This window comes from Clarias gariepinus, chromosome 7 (assembly GCF_024256425.1).
Source record: "Clarias gariepinus isolate MV-2021 ecotype Netherlands chromosome 7, CGAR_prim_01v2, whole genome shotgun sequence".
Classification (NCBI taxonomy): domain Eukaryota; kingdom Metazoa; phylum Chordata; class Actinopteri; order Siluriformes; family Clariidae; genus Clarias; species Clarias gariepinus.
Window position 1 is genome coordinate 2,922,216 of NC_071106.1, and position 24,323 is coordinate 2,946,538.

The 24,323-nt window shown below is 39.4% G+C and overlaps 1 protein-coding gene across 1 annotated transcript in view; it reads right to left on the reverse strand.

The window, feature by feature from the left end:
- The window catches only part of LOC128527601 (NACHT, LRR and PYD domains-containing protein 3-like), a 232,018-nt gene extending 208,305 nt beyond the window's left edge, over positions 1 to 23,713 (reverse strand). Inside the window, exons 1-10 of the mRNA XM_053500064.1 lie at positions 23,539 to 23,713; positions 20,941 to 22,702; positions 20,430 to 20,603; positions 20,003 to 20,170; positions 12,142 to 12,315; positions 11,497 to 11,670; positions 11,139 to 11,315; positions 9,937 to 10,122; positions 9,500 to 9,673; positions 4,040 to 4,213 (exon numbers count right to left, since the gene is read on the reverse strand). Coding sequence (XP_053356039.1) covers positions 4,040 to 4,213; positions 9,500 to 9,673; positions 9,937 to 10,122; positions 11,139 to 11,315; positions 11,497 to 11,670; positions 12,142 to 12,315; positions 20,003 to 20,170; positions 20,430 to 20,603; positions 20,941 to 22,702; positions 23,539 to 23,575 — 3,200 coding nt within the window. The 5' untranslated portion in view covers positions 23,576 to 23,713. The remainder of the gene's footprint in view (positions 1 to 4,039; positions 4,214 to 9,499; positions 9,674 to 9,936; positions 10,123 to 11,138; positions 11,316 to 11,496; positions 11,671 to 12,141; positions 12,316 to 20,002; positions 20,171 to 20,429; positions 20,604 to 20,940; positions 22,703 to 23,538) is intronic.
- Between the last annotated feature and the right edge of the window lie 610 nt (positions 23,714 to 24,323).

Genomic DNA, 24,323 nt, shown 5'->3' on the forward strand with positions numbered 1-24,323 from the left:
CTCTCCTCTTCTTCTCTTTCTCCCCCTCTTTCTCTTTCCTCTCTCCTCCTGTCTCCCCCTTTCACTCTTTCTCTCTCTCTCTGTCGAGCTACACATGTCGTTCCTGAGCTGCCAGTGATCCAGACTCCCTCTGCCCTCCGGACCTGTCTGACCTGAAGATCTCGTCACATGGATGCCCCGTGTGTCTCTCTGGGATGCGTCTGGTGTCTGGGAATGATTCTCTCTACCTAGAAAATGGTTCTGGCCTTGACTGGTGTTGGCAACTGTTTCTCTGGGGACTTGACAGTTCGATAGTTCATGACTGAAACTTCTTACAAGTCTACCTGGGTCTTCAATAACTACCTGGACTCCATATTAATATCAGTTAACATCAGCTATTATAGCTGAACTGCCTCCCACCCTACACACTGTATAAATGCAGATCATTTACTGCTTTCTGTTTCACCCAGATGAGGATGGGTTCCCTGTTGAGTCTGGTTCCTCTCAAGGTTTCTTCCTATTACCATCTCAGGGAGTTTTTCCTTGCCACTGTCGCCCTCGGCTTGCTCACCAGGGACAAACTGACCATTTTGATTCATACAAATTCACATTTCATACAAACTTAAATAATTCTTTTGACTGTGTAAAGCTGCTTTGCGGCAATGAAAATTGCTAAAAGCACTATACAAATAAAATTGAATTGAATTGAATTGTCCGTCTCTAACACAGAAAACAAACCAGATGCAGACTGAGGTAGGGGTGACATAGGCAGGTGTCCAGGGCAGAATCTCACCAGGAGCAGCACAGTGGGTGCGGAAAATAAAAATTAATCCAGAATGCTGGTGATATTTGCACAATCAGTTTTCTATCATTAGTTTGTACATTTTTCACGTCACTGTGTGGGTCAGTTACCTTGTTAGTGCCCTGATTCTAATTTGTGATCAAAGCAGGATAATGTGAGGGAAATGTATGAATCTGTGCATGCAATCTGTGGTGCTGTAAGAGCAAAGTTTGATTTATTATTTCTGACATTGTCGGCTGTAATAAACCAAAATCATCACTATTTCAAAGCTGTATCTTCACTGTTACTAAAAAATGTAAAGTAGCATTCACCTGTGGTGACAGAATACCAAATGTGTTTAAGAACCAGTTACAGACCGCATGTGATGTGTTACAAAATAAGTATTCCATGTTCGTCCAAAGGTATCATTTATGTCCTCTCTGTGTTACCAAAACGTCTCTTCTCCGCGCGTGTCTCTGCCTGAACACCATTTCCTCACTACTACTAACCAGTTAGGACCTCCGGAGCTCTCCTACATTTTGATAGAGATAGGAGTGATCTCACATTTTAAGAACGTCGATGAATGAATGTTGGGACGATCTAATCATTTTTAATTCTTTCACATTTTTCACATTTCACACACATTTCCATAATTTTGGATTGTTTAAAGCTGCTTTGCGACAATGACAATTTTTAAAAGCACTATACAAATAAAATTTTATTTTTTAAAAATTACATTTAAAATTTTAATTTAATTGCTCTTACTCCTACTCATAAAAGTAGGACCAAAATTACTATGAGCAATTCACTATGAGCATTTTTGTTTCTGTGATAGTTTGTCCCATTACTTTTGAGCTTATCAAAATAGAGGCACTGTTTTTTTATTTCTATAATTTATAGAGTGTTAGTGTAATATTCATGTTTATTTTGAATTAAAGAGGTCTACACTTAAATTACATCTTAACTGCTCCATGTAAAATCCATTGTGTTGATGTTTAAAGACAAAAATATGAAATCAGATGTACACCTACAAATTAGCCATTACATCACTATCTATAGTAAATTTATCTAAATGTCCTGGAATGTTAGGAGAAAAGTGTTTAACTGTTTACACTCGGTTCGATCCCCACATGTAGAGTTGTGTCTTACGTGAGTTTCTGCAGTCTGTAATGTGGATCCTGCAGCAAAGCCGAGAGCTGATTCACTTTAATGTCTTTAGTTGTTCTGTAGTTCAGATTCAGCTCCTTGTGCAGTAACGGGTTTTTACCTACAATCTTAGTGAGACACTTGCAGGCTTCCTCTGCATCAGCACTTTTTAACAACCTGTAGAGTAAATAACATCAGCACATTAATAACTGTGTATGGAAACAACAAGGAACTGATGGTTATGTGCTTTAGCTGTGATTCAGTTTCTGATTTTAATGTGTATCTGTATCCGGCTGTATCAGCTACAGAATTAGTGCACACTAACCATCATTTCTTAATAAATTATAATTCATTTAAATAATTAGTTAATAACTAATAGCGTTACTGTAGTGTTACTGTTTAGGTTTATTCAACACAAAACTCTATTCAGAACTTTTTCCTAGATATTCAGAAGACCCTTTAACATTACGATTGTAATTAAATAATTCAGCAGAATTAAATCATTTTCAGTGAGCATCTAGATTATTGATTTATTGATTTAGTGAGTTATTCATTTGTTTGTTTGTTTATTGTTTTCCTCACCTCAGTGTGTTCAGTGTACAGTCTGAATCCTGTAGTAAATCAGTGAGCAGCTTCACTCCTGAGTCTCCAGGGTCGTTCCCTCTGAGATCCAGCTCTATCAGGTGAGATGATTTCAGAGCTTCAGCCAGAGCAGTGTATCCTTCCTCTCTTATACTGCAGTCTGAAAGTCTGGAACAAAAGTAAGTCAATATAAGGGGTATAGAGGATAAAAGTCTTTTATTCTCTTTTGATTCATTTTGGTGCTTCACATATGGAACATTTATTAAGATTGAATCTAACCCTACTATATTTCCCCCAGGTTGTGGTTCTTTAGACAGATGAGAACACAGCAATCACACTCAAGCTTAAGAACATTTGAGCGATGTGATCTCAGTCCACTTCCAAACAAAATGAGAAAACTGTGACTGTGACTTTTTCGTGAACCGGCGTCGTCTCAAGAAATATCTGCGTACACACGAAACCACTGAAAACGGTGTATGATATATATGCCAGACCAGTATGGGGCGCTGTAATTCTGCCATAGAGATACACTATACACGGAGAAGAAGACTTTGAGCATGCGCATAACCTTCGCGCTGTATACGAACCAAGATTGTGTTGTCCATTATCGCTTGTTGCTCATAACAGTTGCATAGAAGCAATAGATTTTGCTGTAATAAAGCTAGCAGGCTTCGTAGCAACACGAACACAATCCTGTAGTCCGCCAATACTGTTGTTGCTGTTACGTGTGACGCAGCCGACACGTGATGTAATGACATAATCGTTTCACAAAATATACGGATTGGCCGTACACACGAAGACCCAAGGTTGTCGTTTTCAGATTTATCCACTTTGGGAACCGGTTTCAAAAAATAGAGGTTTCAGTCTCCTAAAACACCAGATCCGTGTGGATGAAACGCCAATACGATAAAAAATGTACTGTATACGTATACAGCGAAACGCGTCTCTGTGTGGACAGGCCCTAACATGCTGTGTGTTTTGTGGTTTAGGGCTTTTTGGTAGATGTGAGGTGCAAACTGAGCCAAAAGACAGAGCTGTAGCGCTGCAGAAATACAGTGTGTTATGAAGATTTACATCAATGAACTAAAGGAATACTTAACAAAAGCAAAGTCTTTGTACAGACTCTCCAATGTTCTGTGTGGACGAAAACAATTTATTAGACTGTAAAGTCTGTAAAGACTACAAAATTAATACTTTAGGTCAGTGCCAGATGTGCTAGTGAGTTTTTCAGGAACTGCTGATCTACTGGGATTGTCACACACTTCCCAGTCATGATCTGTCAAGACTTTTGCACAGTGCTGTAATTTTGCTATGCAAGAGGTTCTGTTCTATGCCCCGTCAACATGCAGCTGCTTCTTTATGGCCTTAAACTCACAAACCGACTCTAACGTAACTCACATTCTCTTGTTAAGTTGTTCACTCCTGACTAAGATTCATTGTTACTCTAAATGCACTGCTGAATGAGTGACTCAGTTCCTACAGGATACAAATATACTGACAGTGAAGTAAAATTATCACTGATCCAGTAACTTATGCTATTAAATGACATACACAAGTTTCTGGAGTTTACAGGATGAACTCTTCAGTAGAGTAGAGATCTGTTTCACTCCTGCATTTCCCAGGGTGTTCTCACTCAGGTCCAGCTCTGTCAGGTGTGAAGGGTTTGAAGTAAGAGCTGATATCAGATCAGTACAGCCTCTCTCTGTAATACCGCTCTTACTCAGCCTGCAGACAGAGAACACAGCTGAGACACAGATCTTTAAATACAGAACAGATAACCAACCATCATAAACATTAAACATTTATAACTAATTACTCTGTCCAGGCTGTACACACAGTGCAGTAGACTCTTTATCATCACTGTGTGATAAACATCCACACAAGAGCACAAAGAGGAAAAATGAGGTGAGGTGCTTCTGCTACAGTAGTTGATCAATTGGAATGGTTATTACCGTCGCGCTCACCGCCGCGTAAAAACGTCAGCGGCCAAAATAAATCAGTTGCATTTCAAAGTCATTCGTAAAATGGCCGCCAGGTGGCGCAAAGTGACATTTTTGCTCGTTGCCGTAAATACAACAGTGACCGTTATACAGCGTATCTCTGTATCGGTTTATTGTTATTTAAGTTCTGGATTATTTCAGGTACTTTAAACACATTGTTGGGTTGCTCATGTTGGCTCATATGAGATGTAGTTTACAAATGAACACCTGGTTGGGTTATTTTGACCCAACAACTGGTTTATTCATTATTCTTTCCTTTCTCCAAATATCAGCCTGCAGAATGTTTGAAATATTACTGTTTATTGTGTCACAGGTGTAGTTTTAAGAGTTGTTTAGGCAGGAATGCGTGTGTATACAGCCCAAAACCTCCATCAGTTATTAAAGATAGCGGCTATTTAGAAAACATGCCCAGTGATTTCTGAGCTTCAGGAAATCTCCCGGCGCTCTGCGCATAACACCAGGCCAACTCATGTCGGAAAGAATTTATAAACGTGGGCTATTGTTTTTTTTTTTTACTTATAATATTTGGTATTTTAATTTAAATGAGGTTTGGGCTCAGGACTTCGATTCGGCATCGTGATTCTCCTCTTTAATTTACTCCATAGTTTTAATCAGCGCTCAGCCGCATGCATGGAGTTTTCCAGAGCGCACCGGCAGAAGTAGACTAATGATTATGAACGCGTCGGGAAAACAGCAAGCAGACTGACTCTGACCATTTAAAAAAACGTTTGCGTTCATTTTCTGACGCGCTCAAGTTCACCAAAAACAATACAGAACAGCGCAGCTTACAACACTTACAAAATCACAACACTTACAAAATCACAATGTTTTTTCGTTATTGTGAGTGCGCTTAAATAAAAGTTGAGTCTTATAAAGGCATGTAGTCTTATATAGTTTTATTATATAGTTTTTGCACATTAATCTGACACAGTTTTTTCAGCCTGTCACGGCGTGCGCCCAAATCAATATCGCTCCTCGCTCACTAGTTAGGCGGCCTCCCCTTCAGACATGCGAAGCAGCGGGACCGCAGAATTACACATGACTGGTGAGCTATCGTTGCTATCGTTGCCCGGCCTTGCACCCCGCGCTATAAAATACTCGGGGTTTGTTGGGCTACAGTGGATTTTACTACGCGCTGTGTATGCAGCGCGCGTGCAACAACGCGGAAGTGCGGCATGCAAGCAGGGCAAATGGAACGCGCCCCAGGGACTTCAAAGGAGCGAGAGGTGGGAGGGGGGCGGTACGGCCATCCGCGGAGAGCAGAGTCAGCGCGAGCAGACGGATGGCCATTGCACTCACACCGCGTAGTAAAATCCACTGTAACCCAACAAACCCCAATCATCACCAGCCGTGCCTTATTCCGTCATGTCATGTGGGCATTATAAGCTTTGTATTGAAAACTTCTAACTAAAAAGTGGCAGCTGGCACGCCTAAAAATAGACGCAGGTTATTTTTTTAATAGTCTAAATAAAAAACCTCCGATTTAATTTCCTATAGTCTAACCAGCGCTCAACCGCACATTTACATTCACATTTACATTTAGACATTTGGCAGACGCTCTTATCCAGAGCGACTTACATTTTTATCTCATTACACATCTGAGCAGTTGAGGGTTAAGGGCCTTGCTCAAGGGCCCAACAGTGGCACCTTGGTGGTTGTGGGGTTTGAACCTGGGATCTCCCGAACCATAGTCCAATGCCTTAACCACTGAGCTACCCCTGGCACGCATAGTTTTCCCGAGCGCGAGGAATTTTTTTGTGCTAAATAATGTTTATGCAGTATAAGAATTCCTATTAATCCTGGGTTGTTCTTTTAGTGTCACTATAGTGCTTTACAATGCCAGACAACATTCAAATACAAATTATTCACCCTCCCCAGGTGTGAATCGGCTGTTCTCACCTATTCAGAGGAACTGAAATGCACTTCTCCCCACTTTAAAAACCTCTTGAATCTGAGGCTCTTCTGGAGACTTTCAGTGATTTCAATTTGTGTAATTTTAATCTCCTGGAGTCTAGATTCTAAAGTTGACATTCTTACCTTTTTTAATCACTGGAATGGAAGAACTTGTTATTTTCCTTATGATAGCATAAATTGCATTGTTTTTAATCAGTCTATACACAATAATATTCTTTGGTATTTATTTTATTTATTTATTTATTTTTAACGGGTATGGGGGCTATCTTGGTTCATTAATCTCCGTGACTGGTTTAGGTTTAGTATTCAGTGCGCATCTGTTATATTACAACTATCATAACACTCAAATACCTTTTATTGGGGGTTAAGTGACTGATGTGTCTAACATTTTTCAGCTGAGCCTTTGTTTCACTGAAAACTACCGCGACACCCCTCTCTCTCTCACACACACACACACACACAGAGCCGACCAAATCATTAGCACGTCCTTCCCCCAAACAGCACAGACATTTACTTACACCTGAACTGAGTTGTTTGAGTAACATGGGTCGAACCTGTTACAAATCATAACAGTCTACTGCATTTCATTCTTATAATAACGCAAAAACACAAGCGGGGCTGAAAGACCGACATCTGCTGATGCAGTAGAACGTCCTAACACTGTTTTAATTTTATGGTCATTTATTTCAGTTAATAAATCTACTATAAATTTAAAGAACACAAGAAATAAGATACAAATCCATACACGCTTTTTTTCTAATTACAAGTGATAAAATCAAAAGGCTCACTGTGTTAACATTTATTGTGCTTAAATTTGATCCTAATAAGATTTGATTTAATTTGAATTTTAGAACAGTGGCAGCTGGAACACCTAAAACAGATGCAGGATTATCTTTTATAATCTAAATAAAAATCCTTTTTTAAACGTGGGCTATTGTTATTTACTTGCAATATTTGTTAATTTAATTTAAATGGGGTTTGGTCTCCGGAATGTTGAGCATCAGGATCCTCTTCTTTACTTTCCTACGTAGAATCAGCGCTTAATCGCACACATTAAGTTTTGTAAATTCGTTTAATGTTTAATAGTAAATAATGACCCCCGTTGCGCTGTACCACCGCTCGGAAAACCTTATGAAATACAAGTTTAGGACAATTATGATAATCTGCCACGGCGTGCGCGTGTGATGGGTGTACGCCCAAATCTACTATAACTACTCCCTCACTCCGTAGGCTCCCTGAATAGGCGGCAAAGGGACGGGGCCGCCTATTTGTGCCGGCTGGCGATAATTAACGTTAATATGATCTCGGCCTTGCTCCGCATTATAAAAGCAAGGCGCGGAGGTTTGTCTGAGGTCTGGGAAGTACGTGATGTAATGGAGAATATAAAAAAAAGCATGTCAGTGGGGCGATGTGACGCGCCCCAGGGACTTTAAACAAGGACACTAGAATTCCGCCCTTTGATCTCCGCGCTGAGGACAGCCCGAGAAAGAGCTGCGCGAGCTCCCGCTGCATCTTCACTCCCGCACCGTGCCCGCCTTCGCAGCCCCGCTGCCAGAGAGGAAAAGGCTGCAAAGACGTTTGTGTTAAGTTTTTGCGTCAGCGAGGACTCCCGCCGGCCATCGACAGCGGGAGAAGCGCCATCATGGGGGAGTGTGCAGGAGCGCTGCCTCCGCGTGCTCAGTTCTGCCACTCCGCGCACCAACACTTATCGTCAGCTGTGTGCCCGCATGCCAGTGTGGCACTGCCTACGGAACTGCACATGCACAACCTTTATCCCTTTCTTTCCATTCTCCCTCCTTCAACCCTTTCCTTCCCTATTTTACCTAAATAAATTACCCTTTTCCTGTAAGACCTCGCCTCGTGTCCGTGCTTTATGGTGCCGCCCGTGCAACATGGGTCGAACCCGTTTACAGATCATAACAGTCTACTGCATTTCATTCTTATAATAACGCACAAACACAAGCGGGGCTGAATGACCAACATCAGCTGACGCAGTAGAACGTCCTGACAATGTTATAATTTTTATGGTCATTTATTTTAGTTAATAAATCTATTACAAATTTAAAGAACACAAGATATAAGATGACACAAAACCCTACACGCGTCTTTTCTAATTACACGTGATAAAATTTAAAGGCTCACTGTGTTAACATTTATTTTGTTTAAATTTGATCCTAATAAGATTTAATTTAATTTAAATTCTACATTTGTATCGTCATTTTAGTTCTGTGATTATAAATTTGTTTAACTACAATGTTTTACTTGATTTTATCCGCTACTACGTGCAGTTATAAAACTCCGTGTCTCATTAATCCAGCAGAGAATGAACTAAGGCATGAGGCGTCAGTCAGTAGTTATATAGCGCCACTCAACGGTAAAAGCCAGCAAACGCACAAAGCCAAACGGTACCGCCGAGCGCGGCGACGGTAGGACCTACATTCCGATTGATTAACCACTGTAGCATTTACATCACTCAAAAATGCCTAACTGTAATGAACACATGCTGGGTTTAAGTCCCACCTTTGTGCTCTTTGTCACAGCTAAGAAAACTAAACCAATCATAGATACAGAAGGTGGAATTTGTCAAAGAAAAAATCTTATCTGTATCTATTAATGCTATAATAAACTCAGGGCAGTTAGCTGTACTTTAAAACACTTAAATATTTAAAACAGATTGTAATAAATGTCTGTCACTACTGATCAGTCTCAGTCTCAGTCGATCCTTCAGTTCAGTGTTTTTGCTGCACTCTGGCTTTAACACTGTTCATGATACACATTCATAACATATCAGTGAGTTAGCCGCTAAGTGTTTACTGCAGTTTAAACCTCCCAGTGGTGTGTTACACACATCACACATCTCAAATGTTCCATGATGGTGTGTCTCACTTTCACCCACATTTACTCTCAGCCTCATCACTATCTCTGCTCCCGGATTAAAGCCATGACAACAACAACAACCCCCGATTCCACCTCCATTACTTTTATACAGAACACCAAGGTGTGATGACGCTACAATATTCCCACACTGTCTGTGTGAAAGGGGCGAGAGTTCAGTATTGTCAGTGTATTAGATGTGTGTGTAGTAATTAGACGTTACCTTACAGTCTGCAGTTTCCAGTGTTTATTCTCCAGTTCTGCAGAGAGCAGCTTCACTCCTGAATCCTGAATCCTGTTCTTACTCAGATTCAGCTCCCTCAGGGTGGAGGATTCTGATCTGAGAGCTGTGAGCAGAGCTGAACATCCTCTCTCTGTCAGATTACACTCACTGAGTCTGAAAGAACAATTCATCACACTTAACTCTGGGTTTATGGCTAGAAAATCTCCCATTAATACTCCATTGTCTGTGTTCTGTGTGTATTGAAGTGCTTTGGTGATTTAATCTGAAATCAGTTCTCTACGTACAGCCTGTTCTCTTTAAACTACTCACTAGTACTAAAAGCACAGAAACCGAACTAATCAAACCAGAAAACAAACCATTCAACATTTACATTAGTAATGGAAGTTTCCAGATGATTACAGAATAATAGTTCTTACTGAAGTGTTTCAGGTCTGCAGTGTGGATCCTTCAGTAGATCCTTCAGTAAAACACAGAGTTGCTCTACTCCTGAGTCTCCGTCTATTTTCCCGCTCAGATTCAGATCCGTCTGCAGTATGGGGTTTATACCCAGAACACCAGTCAGATGATCACAAGCTCTCTGTGCATCAGGACTTTTCAACAACCTGGAGAGAGAGAGAGAGAGAGAGAGAGAGAGAGAGAGAGAGAGAGAAGAGATACATTTATATATCTGTATATGTCTGATTTATACATATTCTCTCACACATTTTATACTGATTTCCATCATTTTATTCAGATTCAGTAAAGCTGCTTTGTGACAATGACCTCTGTTAAAAGTCTTATATACATAAAAATGAATCAAATTGAACTGAATAAATGCTAAAACTATTTATATTTACAGCAATGCAGTGTTAATATTTTAAAATTACGATGTTTTAAACAATTCCTTATTTAAACTGGAATTAATTAGGACATTATAGAAAAATATGGGTCCATGCAGTTGTGTAGTGCACTGGGGGCAGTGGGGGCTTTAGATATGTACTGATCAGCTGAACAGTGTAGAACAGTCAAACTGAAGTAGTGAACAGTGTTACTAATTAACAGTGTGAATACAATTTACTAATACACACATGGATCACCTGATGATAATAATAATAATAATAATAATAATAATAATCATCATCATCATCTGAATATAGCCAAATTGTCTAATTTAGTTCTTGCCCAAAACAAAAACATGTTTTGGAAACTCCCGTATACATCACTGAAGGAGATAAGGGGAGGAATAAAAAATAAAGAATTTTACACTGCAGTATAATAACAAGACTATGGTATGATGAGATCTGGGGGTTATCAGGTATGAGGTGATGGTGAATGATGTAATTTGTAGCGAATAAAAAGTTGATTTACGTCTTTTGATATGATATGATGTACATATGAATCTCTATATGTACTGTGTGATTCTCATCAGTCCCATGTAATCACCCTGAGGTAAGGTATCTGGGGTAAGATAAGGGGGCGGTTGGAACACTTGACCCTGTGATCAGCAGATTTTGAATAAACATTAATTTAAAGCGTCACTGACGACTGAATCTTAATTCACAGGTGTGGCTTTACACAACAATGAAAAGTTACTGAAAATTTAAGGCTGGATTTTACAAATATGGGGGAAAAATCTTACCTCAAAGTCTTTGGTTTACATTTTGTATTTTTCATCAAATTCCTAAGTTCCTTCAGTCCTGATGTTTCAGGGTCGTTCCCTCTGAGGTCCAGCTCTACCAGGTGTGATGAGGGGTTTGACATCAGAGCTTTAACCAGAGCAGTGTATCCTTCACCTGTTATACTGCAGTCTGAAAGTCTGGAAAAGGAACAAGAAGGTAAACATTCTTAACTTCAACTTTTAACCACTACTGACTAAGATTAATCTAAATGCACTGCTGAATGAGTGACTCTAAAATCAGTTCATACAGGATACAAATATACTGACAGTGTAGTAAAAATATCACTGATCCAGTAACTTATGCTATTAAATGACATACGCAAGTTTCTGGAGTTTACAGGATGAACTTTTCAGTAGAGTAGAGATCTGTTTCACTCCTGCATTTCCCAGGGTGTTCTCACTCAGGTCCAGCTCTGTCAGGTGTGAAGGGTTTGAAGTAAGAGCTGATATCAGATCAGTACAGCCTCTCTCTGTAATACCGCTCTTACTCAGCCTGCAGACAGAGAACACAGCTGAGACACAGATCTTTAAATACAGAACAGATAACCAACCATCATAAACATTAAACATTTATAACTAATTACTCTGTCCAGGCTGTACACACACTGCAGTAGACTCTTTATCATCACTGTCTGATAAACATTGTTTTGGTGCAGCAGTAACGATTACAGCAGTAGTTAGATTTAAATGTGTGTATACTATATATATACAGTATATATATATATATATATATATATATATCACGGGGTTTATCCCGATCAGGACGGTGGTGAATGCAGTGTCTATGGTGTGAACGCTGGACATGAGGAGGGAAACCACACTGCACTTCAGTCCTTCACAAACATTCACATACTTTACCAGGATAAAAAAAAAAAAAACACAAGCACCCTGGAGCTGTCGGGTGGAAACACCAACTACTGGTTCTAAGGAGAACAAGATAAGGTGCAGAAATCAGAACACACACCTGAGTTTCTCAGGTCTGCAGTGTGGATCCTTCAGTAGAACTGAGAGCTGCTTCACTCCTAAGTCTCCAGATATTTTCCCACTCAGATCCAGATCTTTCTGCAGTAAAGGGTTTGTACCCAGAAGCTCAGTTAAAGAAGCACAGGCTTCCTCCGCCTCAGCACTTTTCAACAGACTGCAAGAAAAAAAAATTTAACACAAACAGCACAAGTGTACAGAATTAGACTTTGGATCTATTAGCCTGATATCTACACCCAACCGGTCAAGTAGCTGATGAAAGAAACGTACAAATTATTAAATATGTTATTACAGCAGAATCTAATAATTATAATTTGTTCCAGAAGCGTGCTTGTGTATCAAAACACTCGTATATCAAAGTGAATTTCCCCCATAAGAAATAATGAAAACTTAGACGATTCGTTCCGCAACCCAAAAATATTCATCTAAAAATAATTAATACAAAATATAAAGTAAAAATAAAACAAATTAATCTTCACTTTACCTTTGAAAAGTGTAGTACCACAGAGCCGACAGTTCTTTAACTTATGCCTTTATTGACAACAACAGAAAGGTCTTAAATAGTTACAACAAAAACTAATGACACACATGCTCTCTGCTTCCTGCATTCAGCGGCTTGTTTTCCGCTCTTTTTGGACATGAAAATCCTTACCATTACTCACTACTGCCATCTAGTGGCATAAACCCACTTTACTACAAAAAGAATCCTAGCTGCAGTGATTGAGACCAGAGAGAGGAGAGAAGGAAGGGGGAAAGGGAGCCACACACACACAAACACACACCCCCACCACTGCACGTGCGCACACATACTTACACCCACCCCACGAGTATACACACACACACACACACAAACAAATTAAAAGATGCTTTAGAGAAGAACCATTGGCTCAGCTGTGATCACGTGACTCTCAGCACCTAAATAAGAAGCGCATGCGTGCCACATGATACTCAGTGATACTTGGCACTCATAAATAAAGACAAATCTCATTTATCAAGACAAAATTTATTAACATTTTTTGCTTTTCTTGCGGAAAGACTGCAAACCGGGTTACTCGCAATCTGAGGTTACACTGTATAATCCTTTTTGTGGATCTGTGATAAATATACTTTTGAGTGTAAAGATTGTTTTACAAGTTTAAATGTGAAGATCAGGACAATATTAGTAATTTTATTTCATACAGTTCCTTATTTCTCATTAATACCTGATTACAGATCTGGCCTTTAAAAACGCACGTTTTCGGAAAAGGGATCCCACGACTTGCCGCGAGTGCGCGCGGCAAGCTGTGAAAATGCCCTGCAATACCTGTAGGGGGCAGTCGTGTTTCAGTCTAAAGTATTGTTTGTCTACTGAAGCCGAAAAATGTTATGTCTCTTAGGCGCCCATTGACAGCAAGCGACAGAGCTCATAAACGTGTCAAGCTCAAACTGTTATGTATTTATTCATCATTTTTTATTCAGAATTATTAGTAGTAGTAGTTCTCCGAATTTATTATTCTTATTATTGTTAAGCATCCGCGCGTGTGCAAAAGGACTACAAAGACGTTAGCCTATAACAGTATTTTTTTTGCTTAAGCTATGAAACACATTAGCACTCACCTCACAGTTGCTATAATTTAATGATTATCATAAGCAAAAAGTGTAAAACAAAGGATTCACATTTATTACATTTTCACCCAGAGCGGGATTCGAACCAGGGTCTGGACGATTTTATAGGATATACGGATATTATACGGATATTATTTAAGCAACGCCACACCACGTGGAAAGCGGCAAAAATGCTTCAATTTCATTGGCTGTCACTGAGTGTCAGCTATTCACGACTGGCCCCCGCGGAACACAGAATCCCCGGGCTTCGACTGCGCTTTCTCCATTCGTTATTACAGGGGCGGACTGGGACCAAAAAGTGTCCCTGGACTTCCTGGCCCACAGCAGCCCACACCATAATACATTGGCTCATTAATGTGGAGATACATTTTTAACACCAGTTACTAGTATAAAAATATAACACAATACAGAAATCAATGCTATTTAAACATGTTATTTGAAGTATCACTGAACATATATTGGGTCAAAGAAACGAAAAAAAAAAAAGAACATCAAGACAAACAACATATAAATCTATAAAGACAATATTTTAAAAGGAATGGCAATAAAACTGGACAGGTAAGCTGAAATAAAATCAGTAGCAGCAGTAGCTCACGCTAGTAAACTTGTTACTCATTTTAATTATTATGGTAGTCAATATTAACACGAAATAATGCTGAGAAACATTATTTCAATTAATATTGACCACCATCATAATAACTAGCATAAGTTAATGCTGCTACTAATTTTATTCTGTTTGATTTGCTCAGAAAATCAGGATCAATATCTAAAAATTGCCCACGTGTGTGGACAAAGAATACAAAAGTGTATAATCTTTAATAAAGTTAGCCTTAAACAATATTGTTTTCAATGCTGAAGCAAACATGATTTAGTTTTAGTCTATTCATTGAATTCAACGCGACAGCGCGCTCCGAGGTGAAGCGCACCCACAGTTACTGTAATCCCCCATCTCACCTTTACAACAGGTGTGAAGTCATCAAACCGAGATCATATTAACGTAGCATTCATCATTCAAAGTTATTCATATCAGTGTATAGTAAGTGTGATTTGAAAAGTGCTATAACTCCACCTGCTACAGTTTCAGCCCAGTGGAACAATCTGACTACATGTGAAGTGCCATGAAAAAGTATTTGCCCCTTCCTATTTTTTTTCTTTGCATATTTGTCACACTTGTATAGGTGGAATTTTACCTAAACACTTTAGGTGAGAACGTATAGGTTAATATGTATAGGTGAGAACAGCTGATTCACACTTGGGGAGAGTGAATAATTTGCATTTGAATGTTGTCTGGCATTGTAAGCACACGCAGTGACACTAAAAGAACAATATGATTAATAGGAATAGGAGGCACTAAAGAGGAGGATTTTAATTTAGACTATAAAAAAATTAACCAGCGTCTATTTTTAGGCGTGCCAGCTGCCACTTTTTAGTCTTATAATGCCCACATGACATGTTGGTACAGAGCTGGACATAGCTCATCCATGCCAATGATCCCGGGTTTGCACCCTGCGCTATAAAATACGAGTACGACGGCCATCCGCGGACAGCAGCTCCTGCCTCCGTCCGCTCGCGCTGGCTCTTCTTTGAAGTCTCTGGGGCGCATTCCATTTGCCCCATTTGCATGCCGCACTTCCGCGTTGTGTGCACGCGTCTCACTCACACCGCGTAGTAAAATCCACTGTAAACCAACAAATTCAAATTCAAATTCAAATTTTATTTGTCACATACACAAACATACACAGTACGAAATGTAGTGAAATGTATTATACGACTGCCATTGACTCTAAAAGAGAGTTAAATTTTACAAATAAGAAATAAATATGAATAAAAGAAATACGATAGAAATTAAATTACAAAATTAAATTAAACTAGGAAAAATAGAACTAAAAATAAAAATAGAAATGTGCTATGAAAAAATAGAACTAAAAATAAAAATAGAAATAGGATGTACAAAATAGAAATATACTGTGCAAATTGAAATATACTTTACGGTGTGTGCAAATGTGCATGGAACAAAGTGTCTTAGTGCAGAGGTTATTAAAGTGACTTTGTGCACTGGTCCAGGATGTAAACGTAAAACTGTAAAATGAAGTGTAGTTGTGAAGGTAGGTGTGCAAAGTTATTGAAGTGTCTTTGTGCAATGGTCCAGGATGTAACGTACGACATGTAGTGTATATATGAAGGAAGGTGAGCGTGTAATTGTCCATAGTGTTCATGGATGTAAGAAGATTGATGGATTTGACCAATTATGAAAATATTGTGTAGTTCTGCATAGTGGTGTGGTTGTGGTTGAGAGACCTTATCGCCTGCGGGAAGAAGCTCCTCCTCAGTCTCTCTGTGTTGGCCTTCAAGGAGCGGAATCGCTTCCCAGACCGCAACAGAGTAAACAGTCCGTTATTGGGGTGGCTGAGGTCCTTCACAATCTTCCTGGCCTTGGTCGAGCACCGCTTGTTGTAGATCGAGTGCAGGTCAGGGAGCTCGATGCGGGTGATGCGCTCAGCTGATCGCACCACCCTCTGTAGAGCTCGTCTGTCCTGCATGGTGCTGTTCCCGAACCAGGTCGTGATATAACAAACCCCGAGTATTTTATAGCGCGGATTAGAAGCCTGGGAATATTAGCAAGGAGAGCTCTTCTTCACCATTCGTGTCTAATTCCGCAGCCCCGCTTCTTCGCATATCTGAAGGAGAGGCCGCCTAACTAGTGAGCGAGGAGCGATATTGATTTGGGCGCACGCCGTGACAGGCTGAAAAAAAAAACTATTGTCCTCAAAAATGTAACAGATGAGGACTCTGATTAATGTGCAAAAACTATATAATAAAACTATATAAGACTACATGCCTTTATAAGACTCAACTTTTATTTAAGCGCACTCACAATAACAAAAAAACGTGATTTTGTAAATGTTTGAAAGCAAATAAGCTGCGCTGTTCTGTATTGTTTTTGGTGAACTTGAGCGCGTCAGAAAATGAACGCAAACGTTTTTTTAAATGGTCAGAGTCAGTCTGCTTGCTGTTTTCCCGACGCGTTCATAATCATTAGTCTACTTCTGCCGGTGCGCTCTGGAAAACTTTATGCATGCGGCTGAGCGCTGATTAAAACTATGGAGTAAATTAAAGAGGAGAATCACGATGCCGAATCGAAGTCCTGAGCCCAAACCTCATTTAAATTAAATTAAATTAACAAATACTATAAGTAAAAAAAAAAACAATAGCCCACGTTTAGAAACCGTTTATAAATTCTTTCCGACATGAGTTGGCCCGGTGTTATGCGCAGAGCGCCGGGAGATTTCCTGAAGCTCCGAAATCACTGGGGCATTTTTTCTAAATAGATGCTATCGTTAATAACTGATGGAGGTTTGGGGCTGTATACACACACATTTTTGAGGGGTTTAAAACAAATAAGTCCGAGCAGACCTACATGAAAGGTGAGAAGTGAGTAACTGCGCGCGCTGTCAGGGTGTATATACTGTACAACACACGTTTATCAACCTTTTGAAAAAACGCTGTCTTTTGTAAAGTGAAAGTACTTTACAAAAGACAAACAGCTTTATTTTAGTCATGAATTCACAATCACATCACATTCCAGCTATTATTTCCAGCCGTGGTTAATTAATGTATGAAATAATTATTAAATGCTGGACACAAACAGCAAATATGATGATTATTATAAAAAGCCCGAAGAAGTTCGTGGTCATAAGATAATATTTACTTAATAATATAATATATATAGTTCATTCATGTCTTCTGATGATGTCGACACATTTTTTACGTTTTAAATAAGATATGTTGGCATATTTACGAATCAGGACATTCGCATAGTTAAGACAGCCTCAGATAGCCTCCTATCAGGAAATTAAATTAATTTCAATACCATTTAAACCGAGACATTGCCATGTCTTTCACTGTTATGTCCCTGTTAAAACATTACAAAAAATATATTAGAAACTTATTAAGAAATTTAAAGCACGAATTTGGGCATCTCATTTTATCATTATGAAAATAATATGAAGCACATATACACACATTTATCATGAAAGATCTGTTGTAAAGCAAAATAAAATTCATGTTTGCTTCAGCATTGGGAACAATATTGTTTTAGACTAAGTAATTATACACAATTCTTCGTTGTACAGTACTTGGTCCGGCGTTTAAATAAAGTCCTTCCATGCGCCATCTGGCGGATATTTAGTGAAGCACAACACATTTATTTAAATTCCCGAATGTTGCTTACGGCAAGTTGCGGCGCGCCGCACGCTAAATTGAGGCATCCCGCGGGAAAACACGCGCAGTCTTAATGGCCACATCTGTACATCACTGCAAGCACAATACACAACTGTGTGAAAATCACAGGACACAAGTGTAGGTTTAAACTGTTAAACAGTAAAAAAATGTTGAGCAGTAGTGAGTCACAAACAGTTCCAAATTCATGTGAATCAAATAAAATGTAGGTTCAGATCGTACATATCACGATATATCTTGCGTAATACACACATCATTAAGATATTGTAGGCACTAGCAGGCCACCGAAAAGGGAGCCGTGAATCTGCCACCTTCTAGCAACACGGCGCCATGATGACAACGTTATGTCCCTCGGTAATACAAAGCAGCTGGAAGCTTGACCCGGTCAAAAGACGAAACCCAGACGTCTTTCACCAACCCTGACCTCAAACGGTACAAATCAGCAAGCCGTTGAAGAAGGAAGACACAACATCAGCAAACAAGAAAGAAGCAGTTTACACATCTCCAACTCAGATGGTGTAAATCTGCAAGCAACCTCCTTGCACATGAGGAAGAAGACAGTTTCACAACCCCCCTGGCAGTTGCTGACCACCAGAATGTGTTTTCTGCTTCATCTCGTGGCTCAAGAACAAAGAACCTGCTTCAGGGACATTTATAATGACAATCAGTTAAAGTATGCCAGTAGGGCAAATATAAAATTACATGTATGTGCTCACATAGGATGTTTGATGTTTTTATTTTGTGTTCAACATGTTTATCCTAAACTTAGGAAGTGTAATCAACATGTATAACCACTTTCTATAGATAAAGGTATGAATGAGTATGCAAGGTATGGGATGTTTGGTATCGAATAAAAGCTTGTTGTATACAAAAAGCATTAATGTGTATGGAAAGATCATCAATTGAACACGATTCATGTTAATACACTTTGTCTAAATTACTAAAACTCCACTGAGGTGGCCTTCTACGTGACAGACCAAACCATAGGTTAATGCATGCACAAAAAGTAGGAACCATGTAACCACCTCTGATTGAGACAAACGGCTGAGGGACGGACCCGCGGCATGAGGTAACCAGCAAGTTCGACCACTCGCAGCTCATGCTACCGCCAACCCTTGCAGGCGCTCTGCGGCCGAATGTCACGCTGTCTAAAGGAAGCAAGCAGGCTTGACTTCTCTTTAATCCACTCTTCAAGAACATTTCAAAAACTTCAAGTCTCTCAACATGACTTTGTGCCAGAAGTCCTGCAATGAAGAAACCTTTAGAAGAAGTTCCAGAGCGTTGCCATGGTAACGCCTCTCTGAAGTGTTCTCCCCAAAGACGTCATCTCAACTTCAGCACACCTACAGTACCAATAAGCAACGCTGTGATTCCCTTCGCTGAAGGCGAACCAACGAGAACAACTCTCACGTAACGCAAGTAAACAAACAAAGCTTCATAACTTGCTGAAAAGTGGTGCTCGATTCATAACTAAACTGTAAGTTTAACCCAAGGCTCTGCTCTTGTGACTTTCTCAGGTTTAGTAAACTGTACTAGAAGAACAACATTAACTTTCACACTCCTGTTAGTATGTTCTTGTGTGTGTGTTTAAGTAGCGTAGTTTCATGTATCATAGATGAGTTAAACAAATTCTTGTTACTTTATAAAGAACTGTTGTCTTGGTCACGTATTTAAAAGTTTAAAACATTTGCCCAGATCTTACATTACCTTGCTCATAATTGGTAAATACCAGATTTTGTATTATCATCGGTGGCCACCGGGTAAGCAGAATTGGTAAGGTACACTAAATCATGCTAAACGTTCATGAAGTGTATGCTATAAATCTTAAATCAGTTTAGTGAAATTAACCCCGAATACTTAAGGATTCGATTTACCTCTGACCCAGAGCTGAAACCCTACATATTTAATATTTAATAATAAACACTTTCATTCTGTAACATCCCTACATATGATCATGAATATGATTTTATAATAACTTGTGTTATGTATATTTTCCTCACCTCAGTGTGTTCAGTGTACAGTCTGGATCCTGTAGTAAATCAGTGAGCAGCTTCACTCCTGAGTCTCCAGGGTCGTTCCCTCTGAGATCCAGCTCTATCAGGTGAGATGATTTCAGAGCTTCAGCCAGAGCAGTGTATCCTTCCTCTGTTATACTGCAGTCTGAAAGTCTACAGAGAAAACAAAATCATTATATAAACTTATCCAGTTGTCTGTGAGCAGACTCACCACTGATGTCACTGTACTGTGTAAAATAATTAAAACACATTGTGAGATGATTTAGTGGAGGTATATCACCATATTATAGTGATGGTGACAAGAACACAAGAATTAATGAAAGACTGTGCAGATACATCTTCCTCTGTAATGTGCGTTTCTTGATTGTATACCCTTTATGTAAAGTCTATATAATATGAGAGACAAACCAACCTCAGTGTCTTCAGTTTACAGTTTGGACTCTTCAGTCCAGCACAAAGCAGCTTCACTCCTGAGTCCTCCAGAGGATTCCTGCTCAGATCCACCTCAGTCAGCTTGGAGGATTCTGAGCTGAGAACTGTGTGTAAAGCCGAGCAGCTTCTCTCTGTCAGGTTACACTCACTGAGTCTGAAAGGAGAAAATGTCAGAGGAGCTTAAGAAAACAGTTTTGAGCATTAATTGTTTAAGTATATGCAGATCACAGTTGCTGTTTCTCGTCTATCTGTACATTAGCTCTATAAAACACACTACATCACATAGTATCACCTGATATCAGATGTTGGTATTAAATATTTTTTTCACATGAATGTGCTCAGTATCAGACTGATGTCCAACACTAGTCTCAGTACCATGCAGTCATATTTAGAATAAATAAATTACTAAGAGTAGATCGACATTTTGCTGTAAAATCCAATCAGAACAGTTTAGTTCCTCTCTGTTGAAGAGAGAAACAGGTTTTACTTACAGAGCTGTTGTGGCTTCCTGTATGACTGGCAGCAGTCTCTTAAAGCATTCATCTGACTTTATAAACTTCTGAAGCTCAAACACTTCCAGATCCCCCTCAGACGTCAGTAACACAAAGACCAGAGCAGACCACTGAGCAGGTGAGAGTTCAGCTTCAGAGAGACGTCCTGAGCTCAAGTAGCTTTGGATCTCTTTCACCAGTGAATCATCATTTAACTCGTTCAGACAGTAAAACAGATTAATTAATCGTCCTGGAGATGGATTTTTTTCAAACTTGAACTTGATGTACTCGACTGTGTTCTTTTGGTAGTCAGAACTGCTTCCTGTGTGTGACAGCAGACCTCGTATGAGCTTCTGATTAGACTCCACTGAGAGACCCAGAAGGAAGCGGAGGAACAGGTCCAAGTGTCCGTTCTCACTCTGTAAGGCCTGGTCCACTGCACTCCTGAGAAACTCAGACATTTCAGACTTCTTGAAAAGACCAGACAGATCAGTGGTTTGTTTTATTGTTGTCTTTTTGTCGAGGAAGCAGAGAAATGTGTATAAAGCAGCCAAAAACTCCTGAACACTCAGATGCACAAAGCTGAACATCTTCCCCAGGTGGAGTCCAGACTCGGTTCTGAGGATCTGAGTACACACTCCTGAGTACACTGCCACTTCTTTAACATCAATGCCACACTCTCTCAGGTCTTCCTCATAGAACATCAGGTTTCCTTTTTCCAGCTGTTGAAACGCCAGTTTTCCCAAAGCCAGGATACTCTCTCTGGTCTGGGGAAGATCAAGGTCACATTTCTGCTGGTACTTTTGGTCCTTGTGTTTGATCTGAAAGACCAGGAAGTGTGTAAACATTTGAGTCAGGGTCTTAGGGATCTCTCCACTCTCTCCTTCACCCAACATTCTCTCTAGAACAGTGGCTGAGATCCAGCAGAAGACTGGGATGTGGCACATGATGTAGAGGCTTCTGGAAGACTTCATGTGTCTGATGATTTTATTGGCCAGGCTCTGATTACTGATCTTCTTCCTGAAGTACTCCTCTTTCTGAGCATCACTGAACCCTCGTACCTCTGTTACCTGGTTTACACACTCAGGAGGGATCTGATTGGCTGCTGCCGGTCGAGTGGTGATCCAGAGAAGAGCAGAGGGAAGCAGGTTCCCCTTGATGAGGTTTGTGAGCAGCACATCCACTGAGACTGACTCTGTCACATCACACAACATCTCATTCTCCTGGAAATTTAGAGGAAGTCGACACTCATCCAGACCATCAAAGATGAACAGAACTTTGTAGACATCACTGTCTATTACTTCCAAGTCCTTAAGTTCAGGGAAAAACTGATGAAGAAGTGTAATCAGACTAAAGTTTTCCTGCTTGACCAAGTTCAGTTCTCTAAAGGGAAGAGGAAACAGGAAGAGGACGTCCTGATTCACTGTCCCTTCAGCCCAGTCCAGAACGAACTTCTGCACAGAGACGGTTTTTCCAATTCCAGCTACTCCTTTAGTCAGCACACTTCTGATAGACTTGTCTTTAAAGAGCTCATTACATTTGATAGGTGTGTCCTCTACTGCTGGTCTCCTGAACGCTGTCTCAAGCTGTCTCACCTCATGTTCATTATTGACGTCTCCACTCCCACCCTCTGTGATGTAGAGCTCTGTGTATATCTGATTTAGAAGTGTTGATGTCCCATGCTGTGAGACTCCTTCATTAATTCTTTTACATTTATCTAGAAGTTTGGATTTGAGCTTCCGCTGATACACAGAGGCCAGCTCTAACAAACAGGAGAAATGTGATGTCATTATTTTCATGCACGTATAATACATAAATAAATAAAATCAATTTTTAATAAATACATAAAAATAAAGAGACATTTTAAGAATCAAATTTAAAATTCTAATTCAAATTTTTATTCGTCACATACACGACCATACACAGTATGATATGGAGTGAAATGTTTACACGACTGTTTGTGACTTAAAGAGAAAATAAAAGGCAAATGCCAGTAGAAAATAATGTAAAATATAAAATCTACAATATGTAGTAATTTTGTTACAATAAAATAAAGTAGAAAGTAGAAATATGTAAAAATGTAAAAAGTATGAAGTGTATAAATAAACTGTATAAAGTAGATGTAATGTGTAATGTGTGCAGTGTGAAACAGCAGCAGTGTGTGTGGTCATGGAGTGTGAAATGAAATGATGAGCAGCACTGGTATTGTCCATCTTTAAAGTTCAATAGTGGTCCTCATTTATATGTAAACAGAACGAGAAATGTGCAACATATATGTTCTGTGTGCTGCAGTTCTGTGTAAATGTTTAAATGTTCAGTCTGGTTGGTTTTTGTTGAGCTCCAACACATGTGTGAAGGAAACATAGCAAGTCCAATCAGTTGAGTCCTATGTGGAGTTCTGGTTGAGAGCCTGTATAGCCTGTGTGAAGAAGCTCCTCCTCAGTCTCTCTAGGATTATTTCTACTACTAATTCATTTGTTTACAAAAAAAATCTTATTGATGTGAATAAAAATGTATCAGTATGATTATATAGACCAGAAGACCAGTCTGTCTCCTTTATAGAATTTATAGAATATTTTAATAATCTAAAACTCTTACTGATCTGCAGTTTGTGAGCGAGGTGTTTCTGCTTCATGTTCTTCAGGAGGTGTAGTGTGATCTTCAGCACACCCTCTCCAACACAGTCCTCCTCCTCCTCCTCAGAGCATGCTGGGTAATCAGCACTAAGTAGGTTCTTGAATCTGTTCAACTTGTTTTTTAATAATGTGATAAATTTGTGCTCCAGCTCCTGATGAAAAACATAATGAAATAAAATTGAAAAAAGAACGTTACAGATTGTGATAACGTGATTTTAGTGTGCTGCTGAATTCTAGATTCTGATTGGTCAGAGGGTGTTGATGAACAGCAGCTCTGACAGTAGTGCAGCTACAAATCACAGCTTTATATTAATGCTGTCTTTCTAATACGTCATTGTTTCTATAGTAACGGCTCATTCACAGAGACCTGTATGGTGGATTTACTACATAAACACTAAACAGTGTTCAGGCTGATGATTGATATTGTGAAGTTTCTTTAAGTACAGGTTTATTTAGCATGTATGGAAGGAGCCTCAGCATTAATGCTTTGTAACCGTCAAAGTTAAAGCTGTGACTATTTTATTCCCACATGGGAAAGTCTTTATGACAGAGGAGTTTACACTTTGAGGTAAAAACTATGAATTACAGCAGTTAATTCTTTAGTTATATATATAATATTTTGGACAACTTCACATGATGTTAATTTGCTTTTTAATTTAAAAAATAGCCCATAGCTAAATTATCAAGAAAAGTAACAATGCCTTATGTAATATTTGACTGTTTATACTCTTACACACACACACACAC